The following is a 13,747-nucleotide window of genomic DNA, read 5'->3' as shown; positions in this document are numbered from 1 at the left end:
CTTAGTGAATTCATAGTGATAGGCTAGATCAATTCAGGTTAGTGGCGATAGTAAGGGTGGGGAATGGAGGGTATTCTTGTGTGGGATTTCTCCACTGGTAATATTTGATTGTAATGAGTAAAATGGCAACAAAAGCAATGTGCTAAGCATTGTGTATATCATATGTCTGTCTAGTTTATCAATCAGGACATACATTACTTGCAGTGAGGAAGGGGAGGTGACTTCAGGATGACTGGCATGAGCAATACAAGACCAAGGAAGTCAATGGCCTTAGACCACTGGTGTATTCTGCCTTTCCCTGGACTAACCGAGAACCAGAAGAGTCAGTTCCTTATTCTCTTTACAATTCCTCCATTAACCCCCAGTTCCTACCCAAGGCCCTAGTCAAACTCTGAACTTTGATGTCAGAATGATCCCTTTGATGATTTCCACTTCCTTCTGAGGGTTACTTTAAGCAAAATGAGTCAGGTCTTATTGAAAAAACTGACCCCACAGTCACTACTAGGCTGGGTTTACTCTAAAAGGCTCAGTTTGTCCTTATTTCCTCTCCTTCTGGTCAGTCCTCTGGCTCCTTCAGAAGCCAAGGAATGGCTTGAGTCCTCAGGATATTCTAGCCACTGGCTTGACATTATGGCTATATGCTCAACCTGCTTTGAAAGGTTGGTAACTCCTGCCTCTTGCTCCAGGCTTAGAATGGCTTTGATGGGAATTCTGGCCAGGAACAATAATAATGTCATCACTGTTGCGTAGAGGTTGGTGTTGGGAGATTTTGAGAGGATAGATGAAGTCTCACAGTGTCAAAAGAGGAGTATTTATGCAAATTAATGCCTACCCACATGCCTCTGGGCCAGACATTTTGTCAAATCTATTTGTCTTCCATGTACCAATTAAGGATAAACAAATTGAGTTTAATCTTGGGGGATTTCTCTTTAATCATTTAAAGTTTAAGCTTGATAAATTAAAAAAACATTAAAATTTAATAATTTATTTTAATTTCACTTGAATAAATAGCATGGTTCATGTTTGCCTTTATCCAGAAGCCTCTCTGGAAATATCTTGATTTGGCTTGTTTCTAACTATCCCTTGAGATTGTTCAGTAGTTTCCCTGAAAGCACAAAGTTCTTAAGCAGTTCAAAATTTTTTCTTCTCTTCTCAAGCCTCCTACATCTCCTCCTTTCTCTCACTTTTTCTGCTAAAGACTTTGCCTCTTTTATTAAGGCAATTGAGACCTTGAGCTTTAGCTCTCTTTACTTTATCTCAAAACCTCTTGATATCACCTCCCACTCTCCAACTTTTTTGTCAATTCTCCCAGTTTCTGATGATGAGGTGGCCCCCTCTCTTTGCTGAGGTCAGTTCCTCAACACGTGCTCTTTCTTAACCCCTCCAGTAGACTGATCCCTCAAATACCCCTCTTCTCTCCAACCTCCGACCTTTCCCTCTCTCCTAGTTCCCTCTGCACTGACTTCAAGCATACCCAAGCCTCCTCATCTTTGAAAAATCTTCATGAGAGCCATGTATATCATCAAGCTGGAGTTCTTTATCTTCCCTTTCTCAGTTCAACTCCTTGAAGAAAACTATTTCTACTCTATCTTCACTTACTCCCCTCTTATTCACTGATCAGACCTTTGAAATATGGCTTCTGATCTCATCACTCACCTGAAACTTTTTTCTAAAGTTACAAATGATCTCTTTGTTGCCCAGTCTCTCCCCACTCCAATCTGTCCTCCACACCACTGCCAATGTGGTTTTCTTCATGCATAATTCTTGCCATGTTGCTCATTGACTTGGTAATGGTCAGTGGCTACCCATCACCTATAGGACAAAATAAAAATGCTTCTGGTTTTTAAAGTCCCTTATAACCTGGACCTAACTTCTCTTTCTAGAGTCATTAGACATTATTCCTCTTCCTCTGTTCTATGATTTTCAGATGAGCTGGACTTCTTTCTTAGCACCCTATCTTTTGTCACCATGTTTTTACACTGGCCAAACTTGGAACGCACATCTTCATCTTTGCTTCATAAGATCTCTTTCTTTAAGAAGCAACCCATACTCTACCTTCTGTATGAAACCTTGCCTGATTCATCCACCAACTTCTAATGTCCTCTGTCCAATTTTACTTTGTATACACTTTATATTTACCCATGTACATATTGTCTCCCATTATACTTATATGTATATAGACATGCAAATACACATACATACATATACATACATACATACATGTGTATGTATATATATACATATATATGTGTATATATATATATATATATACATATACATATATATATATATACATATACATGTAACTTCCTTGAGAGCAGGAATTGTTTCATTCTTTGCATTTGTATCCCCAGAACCCAGTGTGGTACCTGGTGTGTCATAAATGCTTACTAAAGGTTGGTTGATTGATCCCTTGGCATATTTATTTCCAGCAGATGTAAGACTTGCTTTTGAATCTAACAGCCATGGAATAGGACTCTTCTCCTTCTTTCTGTGGAGGGCCAAGACTTCATCTCTATAGAAACAAGCTTCACAACACTAAGGGGGAAGTAGCATGCATGGATTAGAAACTCTGCTGATGGCAATGTTTATGCGCTATCTTGTGGCAACACCCACTTCCCTTAGAGTCTTGGTTTCCAGGAGTGGGGAACCTGTGGCCTCAAGTCCACATGTGGCCCTCTGGGTCCTCAAGTGAGGCCCTTTCACCAAATCCAAATCAGTCAAAGGGCTGCACTTGAGGACCAAGAGGGTCAACTGTGGCCTTGAGGCAGCAGGTTGTCCACCCCTGGTTTAGGTATTCACAAACCTGATTTATGCCTGTTTTGGCTCTAGGTCCCACAACACTGTTCATGGCACCACCACATACCTTCTGCTAGGCTTGGGAGTCCATTGTTCCTCAGTCATGAGCCTGTTTGTCCTGCCCTGGGGATTAGGTGTTTCTAACTGACACCACCAGGTCACTGTCATTTGGTATTTAAAACCCCTCACAACCTGCCTCCTCCCTACTTTTCTAGTCTTCTTCTACTTGACTCCCTCCCTTGCTACTTGATGGTCTAGTCACACTTCTTGATTCTCATAAACTCTTCTCCATCTTTGACCTCTGTTCCTTGTCACTAGCATGCCCCATGTTCTCTATACTCATTTCTGCCTGCTGGCTTCCCTGACTTCCTTCAAGATTCAGCCTAAAGCCCATTTTCTGCAGGAGACATTTCCTGGTTTTCCCTACTGCTAGTGATTTTTCTCTTTTCCTGTTTACCCTGTCACTGTCTTGTATATGCAATTTTTTTTTTTGCATGTTTGCTTCCCCATTAGAATGTGAGCTTCTTGAAGGCAATAATAGCGCTTTCACTTTTCTTTGTATTCGCAGAACTCAGCACAGTTCCTGGTACAATGTAAATGCTTAATAAATACTTATTGACTGCTGGCCACCTCCATCCCAACAATCCCTTATTTCCTCCTCATTTCATATATATCTGGACCAGGGGTGTGCTGGGGAGTCAGGTTCATGAGAGCCTATTGTTCCATTTTTAGTATGAACATTTACACTACTCGTTCCAAGGCATTTACAGTATACCTCAGAAAAGGTCAAGGCTTGATTTGTTGCTTTGTTGATTGTTAAGAAAGTGATCAGGAAAATGTTGATAGTGCAGATTAAATTTGCGAGTGTGTTGAGAGTACATTTTATCCCCTAGAGAGCCAGTTATTAAACATTTACCACCATATTCCTGCCCTGGACCCACAGCATTAGGAGAAACTAAGTTTTTTCCTCTAGACTTATGTTGACTATGTGTTTATTACAAGAGTCTTTGCATTTCATGGGAATATATGTCTAAGAATCTAACTCTAATGAAGCCACCCAAGGGGAAGCCCTTCCTACATATTTATTTTGTTGTTTTTGCTGTTGTGTCCAACTCTCCATGATCCCATTTGGAGTTGTCTTGACAAAGATACTGGACTGGTTTTCCATTTTCTTCTCCAGTTCATTTTATAGATGAGGAAACTGAGGCAAATGGGTTTAAGTGACTTGCCTAGGGTCACACAGCTAGTAAGTAGGTGTCTGAAATCAGATATGAACTTAGGGAGATGAATCTTCCTGGTCTGGCACTCTTTGCCAGCACATTTATGGCTGATGCTTAAAAGAGGGATCATAAGTTATTGAATATTCACTTGAAATTTTTATCTGTCCCTCTTAGAACCTGAAAGCTCAAAGACCTGTAATCTGACCCTTTACTTACTTCATAAACCCCCACTCTAGTGGTTGGCTAAACTAAACAAGATGAAATTGAATTGGAATAAATAAAATTCCTTCACTTAGATTCATAAGATCATAGATTTTAAGAGTGGAAGCCACCTTGAAGGTCATCTATCCTCACCTTTTGATTTCACAGAGGAAAATTAAGCCCAGAGAGGATACGGTTATTTGCCCAAGGTCACAATTTGCCTAAGGTCACACAGGTAGTGAGTGACAGAGGCAACAAAAACTCCAACAATAACTACAGCTACATGAGTACAGGAGGGGTGGGGGGTTAGTTAGAAAGCAGTTTACTTGAAAAATACTACGGTGGGTTCTTTTGGACTGAAAACTCCAAGTTAATGCTGATGTAACAGTTTAAAACTTAATGTTTCTATGATAACATTGCTACATATAGCTATTCCTTTCAATGCTATAGGTCACCATCTGTTCATACCTGCCTACGTTGTGTGAATTTTGTCCACATTCTACCATATGCGAACCTGTGATGGGGGAAACGTTGAAAGACTCACTAAAAGATCTAACAACGTGTTTACTTTGTTCATCCACCTTCTGATCATTAGTATCAAGCAAGCAATAAACCGGGGAAATGTATGCCCATAGAATGTGTTCGCTGCTTTAATGGAGGAGATTCTGTGCAGGGTCTGTAACAAAAAAAAGGATTCCCTTCAAAGAATGAGTTCCTCCAGATGTTCTCCAACATCCAGACGTCCTCCGGATGTTTGCAGATGGCATCGTGCTGATTTCATTAAGCCCTGGAACTTTGGAGAGTCACCTGCATTGCACATTCATAAGAGGGGATCACACACAATGAGGGAGGGGGCCATCCCACTGAATTCTAGCCTGATCTGACAACATATGGAAATTCATGTTTAGCTCTGGGTGTCACCTTTAAGAAGAGACATTAATAAGAGAACATATCCTGAAGACAGTGACTAGGATTGTGAGAAGACTGCACACTATGACATGAGGAACTGAGAATGTCTAGCTTGGAGAATAAAAATGGGACACGACAGCTGTTTTCAATTATTTTAAAAGTTGCATAAGATAAAGATTAGCTTTTTTCTTCTTAGCCTCAGAGGGTGGAACTGGGAGTAATGGATGTGAATTAAATCTCTATATTTCGATTTGATATTAAGAAAAAAATCTCCAGCAAATAACACCATCTAGAAAAGGAATAAATCTGCCATGGGAACAATAGCTTGGGTAAGGGGTAGAAGCCTCTGAAGTTTCTTCTAACTTTAGTCTGTAATTAACATTTTGATCAGCCAGATCTATCTCAGGTTGAACTAGCAAAAAATTAAAATTTCTTGCTTTTTGTTTTTTTCAAGTAATAGCAAGTTACTCCCTAGCTATGTCTCTCTCATTCTGTAATTGTGCAATTTTCTTTTTTAAGCTAAGGATTTTATATGTAAGCATATTAACATATAAAATATAAACATATTAAATTTAATCTTATTGGCTTTAGCCCATCCTTCTGGCCAGTTGAGTTGATTTTTAATCTTGACTCCCTCCAAGGGATGGCCAATGTGTCATCTGATAATTTGATAAATATGTATGCCATCCGTGTCATCATTTAGGTCACTGGTAAAAATGCTAACCAGATTAGAGCCAAGAATAACTTTGGGTCACTCCAGCAGAGATCTTCCTCCTAGGTGACATTTATCCATCAATGAATACTTTGGGTCTAATCAATCAACTGCGCAGCTAGGTGGCTCAGTGGATAGAGTGCTGGGCCTAAAGTCAGAAAGACTCCTCTTCCTGAGTTCATATATGATCTTAGCCACTTACTAGCTGTGTGACCCTAGGCAAGTCACTTAACTCCATTTGCCTCAGTTTCCTCATCTATAAAATGAACTGGAGAAGGAAATGACAAGCCATTCTAGTATCTTTGGGGTCACAAAGAGTCAGACATAACTGAACAACAATCATTTAACTAGCTATAAATTCTTATAATATTTTGTTATCTAGCCCATATCTCTTCATTTGGCCAACAAGTATATCATGAGAGACTTAGTAAAGCAGTTTTAATATGGATTGAAATTCAGAAGCTTTAACTCTGCCCACATGATCTCCTGGTCCAGAACTTCTTCCAGAAATGGGAGTGATGTAGTAAATCCATAATGGAGAGATGTGAGACAGACCAGAACAGGGCAAATACATCTCTCCCACAGCAGGGACTGCTACCATGGCAATATCAATAAGGCAAAAGTTACAGAATCATAATTTTGGAATTGGAAGGGCCCTCAATAGCCATTCAATCCAGCCCATACCTAAAAAAAAAGCTGATCCAGTTTATCCAGAAAAGTAGTCATTCAGCTTCTTCTTGAAGACCTCCAATGACTGACAACTCAGTACCACCCAAGACAACCCTTTCTACGTTTGAAGAATTCTATTTATGAGTTTTTCCTCTTTAAAACTCCCATACATAGTTGCTGGTACTGTCCTATGTGTTCAAACAAGACAAGTCCTTCTTCTATATGGTGGCCTTCCAGATTTTTGAGCACAACCACCATGCTTGTCTTGTGTTTTGACTTCTTCAGGCTTCACATTCCCAGATCTTTCAAATAGTTCTTAGATGGCATGAACTCTGAAGGTCCTTCATCAATCTGGTTTTTTTCCTATAACAACCTTATCAATTTTACTTAAACTGTAACATTCAGAACTGAATATAATTAACTCTAGATGTGGTTTGACCAGAAAAGAGTGTGACTGGACTGTTTCTTCTTTATTCAAATGGTCTAACATCATAATAGGCTTTTTAATTGCTCTATGTTAAGATCCTTTTCAGACCAGCTGATATTTACCCACGTTTCCCCCAGTTTGTATCAACAACGTACATTTCACGAGTGTTCTTTCTTTTTTATTACGAAATAAAATTCTGATACAAAATTATATCCTGCAATTCCCAGAGGAATTTTATAACTCTTAGAAATAAAATTGAGTTCTATTAGAACCAAAATCAGGTAATTTAAAATAAAATACAGTCTGTGGCCTCCAACAATGAAGCATATAGCAGACGTGAATGGGGTATGATAAAGGGGAGCTGTGGTGTGATGGGATTTCAAGACAATGAGGGAAAAAAAAACCTGAAGTCCCTCTTGAGCATGAATCAGATCATTGGTATGGTTGCCCAAGGCATTTGTCAGTTCCCCTTTCTGAAGGAGGAAAAAGGAGTCATGATGACCACAGGTCCACGAGGTTGATAAATGGTGTTATGGAGCTCATGCTGGGCTTGGTGTCAGAAGCTCAGGGTTGAAATTCTTCCTCTGCCATTTACTAAGTCTGTGATCTTGGGTAAATCACTAAAGTCTCTTGGATCACAGTTTCCTCCTCCATAAAATGAAGGAGGTAGAATACATAACCCCTAAACTCCATTCTAGCTCTGCTTCTAGGATCCTGAAATCCTAGGTGAGGGGACCCAGAAAAAGGACAAAAATTTGACTGGTGAGGAAGTGGAATCTATTAGTCTTGAAAAAAGAAGTTAAATACATGTATGTATGTATCTATATATACACACATATACATATACATACATCCATACAACCTATAATCTGTTTTTAAAAATACACAGGATGCCATCCCATGGATATACAATTTAGCAGATACAAGCAATAAATAGCTTAAAAATAAAAGATGTCTTCTTTCTAAATAGTTCATAGAGATGTTTGATAAATAAATAGAGATACTAGATGAGGTATTGAATGAAGGTAATAAATAGCCCAGGGGGTGAGGGGAAGAGGTTTTTGAATTCTGGCTCAGGTCCCATGGAACCCTGGCATGTAAAAGAGGAGGTGCCTCATTCTGTTCCACAGGTTCTAACAGAGGCACCATCTTGGTTTTCCTGGTCTGAGAGGTCTCTCAGTTATTGATATGCATTGTCAAATATTCCTCCATGTAGTTGATGAATATGTCAAAATCCCCCATTGCTTTGTAGACTCCTTGTTCTCGGAGCTGTCCAAGAAGGAAAAAAACATTTGGTCAGAATCTAGACCTCTCACCTTGTAGCTGGGCTAGAGAAGTCACGCAGGGCTTGAAGCAGTGAACCTAAGTCATCAAGACCTGAGTTCAGATCTAGAACTCAGACACTTCCCTGGGTAGGTCGCTTAACAGCTGTCTGCTTCAGTTTCCTCATTTGTAAAATGGGGATTATAAGAACACCTACTTCCCAGGGTTGTGGTGAGGATCAAATAAGATGTAACATGAGCACTTTGTAAGCCTTAAAGCACCATATAAATACTATTATTACTATTATAATCTCCCAAAAGCACAACCAAAACCTCATTGAGAGCAATAAGAGGGGTTCTCAAAGCATGGTGGCATGGCTATTTGGTGCTCTTTTATAATTTCCCTAAGAGGGGAGAGCATAGATGCAGTCCTAGTTCTTGCAAATCGTGGGCACTTGTCTGGCTTTCTCTGAGGGAAGTTTTGGTGCCCCCTTCATCTCATCCCTCATGAAACTAGTTTGTGAGGAAAAGATTCATCTCTCTAGGGTTCAGTTTCCTCCTCTGTAAGATGAAAGAATCATCTTAGTTCGTAGATACAGAGCTGAAAGGGACATCATGGCTCATCCAATCTAAAACCTTTATTTTACAGAGAAGAAATTGGAGGACCACAGACTTTTCCAGGGTCACACAAGCAGTGTATCAGAGAGGACATCTGAGTCTTCTGAATCTCTATCTGTCCTTTCCAGTGCATTAGGCTGTATCTCCTTCTATCAATTTTAAATCACAGAATTTCTGGCAGTCAGATGAATTAATTATGAGCTGGGGCTTTCTTTGTCAGAGGGAAGGAGGTATCAGGCTCCTCTCACCTCTCAAACTGTTCCAGTAATGGCTAAGGTAAGTGTAGGTGGCCGACAGAATGAACTCAGGGCTGAGGCAATGAATGATGCGTGTGTGCCTGACTAAGCACAGGGAGCCTGTGCTGCTTTTCACGTCTATTCCCTACACACGTGATGACTCTCTGTTCACAGCTAGGCTGCGAATGCTTCTGGAGGAGAGGCGTTATCTTGCACTGCCCCCACTGCTCAGCATGAAGTGTTCACCAGCTGGCCTATCAACCAACCATACAGGCTTGTAAATGCCTTGAGGAGTCATTTAGAAACCCTCAAAGACACTTCACAGAAAACAAAATGTAACCAAGACAGCAGCTCCTATCTAACACTATTTGCTGAGTTCCCACACTTGCCTAGGGTGGCAAGGGGACAGAGAGAACTGTTGGGCCAAGCGGGAAAATGGAAACAGCTTGGGAAAAGCAGAAACAAATGCCCCATACAACTTCCCCTTCACCTGTAGCACCTTCCACTCAGCAGGACTCACCTCCTTATAGGTGCTCTTGACTTGCTTGACCACTCTGCTCTTTTCTTCACAAGGGAGGAATCTGTGCTGTAAAGGGAGAAGCAAAGTCGGGTGAGTGAGGCCTTCTAGGGTGTTTTGTCATCTCAAAGGCTGGGGGGTCAGGCAAGCTAGATAAAGGAAGGGGGCCCCTCTCTTCCTGCTTCAGAGTGGGGCACTCAGGCAGCATCACTCTGATTTCTTCATGTCCTGTGGATCTCTGAGCCCTACACACCCATCACCTCATCCTTGTTTAGAAGGGGGTAAGGGATATTCACTTTTTATTTAGTAGAGGGAGATAATTTAGGCCCAGAAAGGTGAAGTGGTTACATGGAGAGTCTCAAGTCACATACAGGGAATCCTTGGCAAAACTGGGATTACACCTCAGATCTATCGGCTCTCCACCCTGGGTTTTATCCTTGCAACAGAGCTGAGGGTGGGATCCTCTAACCACCACTAAACACCTTGTGAGATAGTAGAACCAGACCTTCAAATTTAGCTGGTAGCCATACTGAACACAATCTGCCTAGCTCCGTGTTGTGATTTCTCTGGATGAATACATGGAAATAACAAGCAAAGGAAGTGTGTATGTGGTTGGAGGGGAGTGGGGGAGGGGATGCCTTTATAATTTCAGCCAGAGAAATAAGGAAGTTCAATATTTATCTATGGGCACAGAAACTCATCAAAAGGCCCCGCCTTGGGCTTTCATGAAGTGAAGTGGATTGACTTCTCACCCCATACACTTACACTTGGAGTTCTGCTCCAGAATAACTTAGAAATGAGAAGTGACTAATATCCCCACAGTTAAAAGGAACAATTAGGATTCTATTGGTCCTTGTCTGGGTTGCTTTCCTAGGAACTCCCCTCAGTCTCCCCTCAGCCTCCTCCTCCTTCTTGCCCAGGGCCTTTTATCCAGAATGTTAAGAAGACAGTCTCCCAGTGGAGCTCAGTGATTCCTAATTGTGTATGGCAGTGGGGGAATCCCAGGGGAAGAGACTAGGGGAGGTGGAAGGAGAAGGGGGAGGGGGAGCTGTTAATAAACTCACTAATGACTCACAAATGACAGGAAAGCTTTTTGCAAATTGCTAATGCTCTGTAAATACTTAACTGCCTCCCTTCCCTTCTACCACCTGCAGTGAGAAACAAATAGCTGATCTGTCTCTCTGGATTGATGTGTTTGTGTGATGACATCTACATGCGTATACTGTTGTGAGTCTCTTTGTGCCTGTCTCTCTCTATGTGTGGTTGTGTGGGTAAGTCTCTGTGGGACTGAATGTTTTTCTGTGTTTTTTGGTGGCTACGTGGTTGTCAGTCTCTTTGTGTCTGTCTCTCTGTGTGTGCTTGCATGTCTCTCTGTGACATTGTATCTCTGTGTACGTGTGTATTTCTCTATGTGTGTCTCTATATGTGTAGTTGTGGTTATATGGTTGTATGTCTATGTATATGGTTGGATATACATCTCCATGCATAGGTCTTTGTGTGTATGTACTTGTGAGTTTCTCTGTGTATCTCTGTATTTGTCTTTTTGTGTGATTATGTGTGTGTCTTTCTACATGCATGTGGTTGTATATGTTTTTGCATGTGTGTGTGTGTGTGTGTGTGTGTGTGTGTGTGTGTGTGGTGCCAGGTGGGCTGCACCATCTATCCTCTCCTACTCACACAACGCTTGAGCCCCAGTCTCAATGACTTCAGTTTTTCTCCCAAGGAGCCCACGTCCTTTTTGACATCCAGCTCATTCTTCTCCGCCCAAGGCATCACTTCCTCCAGGTAAAACTGAATCATTTCTGACAAGGCCTGGCAGCCAAGGTAACTCTGTGAAGACGCAAAATTGGAGTGATTGGGAGGGAAGAAAAAAGGGAAAGGGGATGCTAGATGGACTCTGGTCCCTCTAAAGTCTCTTGTGGAGATGCTGAAAGCCCTACTCCCAGCCACTCTTGTAGCCTTTAGAAGGGACTGTGGCCTCCCTTGGTGGCTAGGCTGTGGGGGTGAAGGTCTCCTTTGAAGCTTCCCCTTTTTGGTACCAAGGAAGCAGATAGACATCCCTACAGCCAAGATGTAAATTCAAATTTCTGAGCCCTGAGATGTTTTACCCAGAACATGGAAAAGTTCTCACCTTTAATTCTTTCAGCAAAGATTTGTCTATCAGTTTGGTTTCCAGCTTGTCTCTCATTTGCTGTAAGAAGAGGAGAGTTAGAATGTACCTGAAGGAACCATGCCCCCTTGATGCTGCTGTCTCTTGGGTGCCCCTTTTTATGTCTAGAGGGTGAAGATGCACTTCAGAGGTTGCTGCCTTGGAGGGCCCTGGCTACACTAAATAGGAACTCTAAACAACTGGGCTTAGTGGTATATTCCCTTAGAATGTTAGCTACTTGGCAGTAGGAATCAGTTCATTCTTTGTGCATTTATTCCCAGAGCCTGGCATACACACAGTAGGCACTTATGAAATTGATTGATTGACCCAGCATGACTGGATCCACAAATTAAGCTAAGCCCCCTTCTCTTGCTGGCCCTTTCCCCACACCACATCCTATCGATTTCCAAGTCAAGACAAAGTCCTGACTCAGCACCAGGAAAGGGCTTCCCAGGTTTGACTCTGTCCAATGGCTCTTTCCTGACTTCAACAAAACCATAAGCCACTCTGGTTAAAAGGGCCATACTGGTCTCAGTGGTTTTGTTCTTTTGCCTTCAATCTTCAGTGCTTTCTTTCTTCCTCTACTAAAGACCCAAGTTCTTAAAGATTATGAGGAAGGGAAGATATCAGTTGGCATAGGTTTTCTGAGCAAGTGCCCTATCACAGAATTTGAGAGTTGGAAGACGGAGGTCATCTAGTCCAACCTGTGCTTGAAAGTTATCTATTGTTAGATATCCCTCAGAACCCATCCATCAATCTTTAGGATAATGGGAGCTCTTAAAGGAGAACTTTGCAGCAGATTGTGTTGAGAGAAACCCAGGTACTTCAGATCAGACATGGGGAAACCAGGGGGGAAAACTCCACCAAAAGCAGTAACAACAACAAAAAACATTGCACTAGAAATCTAGAACTGGCTTGGAATCCCAGCTTAGCCATCACTCCAGCTGTGTCCTTGACCTCTCTAGGACTCAGTTTTCTTCTCTGTAAAATACAGGGAGTGTACTAGTGAGCCATAACATCTCTTCTCAGGTTTAATATTTTACGATTCTATAAATTTGTAAGGTTGTCTTTTGGGTAGATCTCAATAGATAAAGCAGTGGGTATGCTGCAAAGCTTGGAAATGTCTTAGAAATTATCTGTCTATCCATTCATCTATGTATGTATTAGTGTGTACGCATGTATCTGTCTATTTGCAGGGCTTTGTCCAACTCACTGAACTGATGAGGAAGCATAGGCAGAAGGGTTAGCTCCAACAGGGATCTCATTCAGGGTAAGGACTCAAAAAAGGGAAAGGACAGGCAGGTGGGTGTACTTACAAAGTATATCTTCACACTGCTGAAGGCTGTCCGAAGTTCTCGGAGCATGTTGGGCAATGTGATGGAGAAGGTCTTGCAGTTGTCCTCTGAGGCAGAACTGAAGCTGGAGCCAGTCAGGGAGAGCAAGCAGAGCAGCAGCATCAAGGTAGGCATGGTAGGGCTTGGCTTTGTCTTCTAGGGCTGACTGCTAGCTCTGTTCGGCAAGAGCAAGCGCTACTGGTGTGGTCCTTCACTTTACTGGTCTTCCTTTATACTCAATGGGGACTACCCCTCATTCATAAAAGCCACAGAGCTCATTTCCGGGTGGAGATTTTCTAAGTACAGCCCCACCCCCCAACCACCCCCCACCCCCTCCACTGAATTGGAGTAAAAGTTCTGATGCTTTGAGTTTATGTGAGTATGTATTTTTTTTTTTTAATTTCTGCATTGCAAGCATGTGGTCGATCTGTACACTTCTCCATCAGGGTTATTTTTAGGGTTTGGGTTGGGGAGGGGGGAGATAAGCTCTCTCTCTTTTTTTTTTTTTTGACACTTGCTTACATAATATGCATTTTTTACTTGAACATTGTAGGCCTGAGACTGTCATAGAGAGAATGTTCCTTGCCTACTGTGACGTGAATGTGAACCCATTTCAGGATGCTGCCTATTGAGAAATTCTTTGTTGCATATCATTTGGATAGTCAAAGCTTTAAATCTGCTTAGTTTAAAGAGC

General features: G+C 41.7%; 1 protein-coding gene across 1 annotated transcript; it reads right to left on the bottom strand.

The window, feature by feature from the left end:
* Positions 1-7,101: 7,101 nt before the first annotated feature.
* Positions 7,102-13,240, bottom strand: IL10 (interleukin 10). The gene is made up of 5 exons (XM_072648012.1): positions 13,036-13,240; positions 11,702-11,761; positions 11,248-11,400; positions 9,574-9,639; positions 7,102-8,206 (listed from the first exon to the last, which is right to left on the bottom strand). The coding sequence occupies exons 1-5, from the start codon at positions 13,186-13,188 to the stop codon at positions 8,114-8,116; spliced, it is 525 nt and encodes a 174-aa protein (XP_072504113.1). The 5' UTR covers positions 13,189-13,240; the 3' UTR covers positions 7,102-8,113.
* Positions 13,241-13,747: the final 507 nt, after the last annotated feature.

This window comes from Notamacropus eugenii, chromosome 2 (genome assembly GCF_028372415.1).
Source record: "Notamacropus eugenii isolate mMacEug1 chromosome 2, mMacEug1.pri_v2, whole genome shotgun sequence".
Taxonomy (NCBI): Eukaryota; Metazoa; Chordata; class Mammalia; order Diprotodontia; family Macropodidae; genus Notamacropus; species Notamacropus eugenii.
This window is presented reverse-complemented; position numbering and strand designations above follow the sequence as displayed.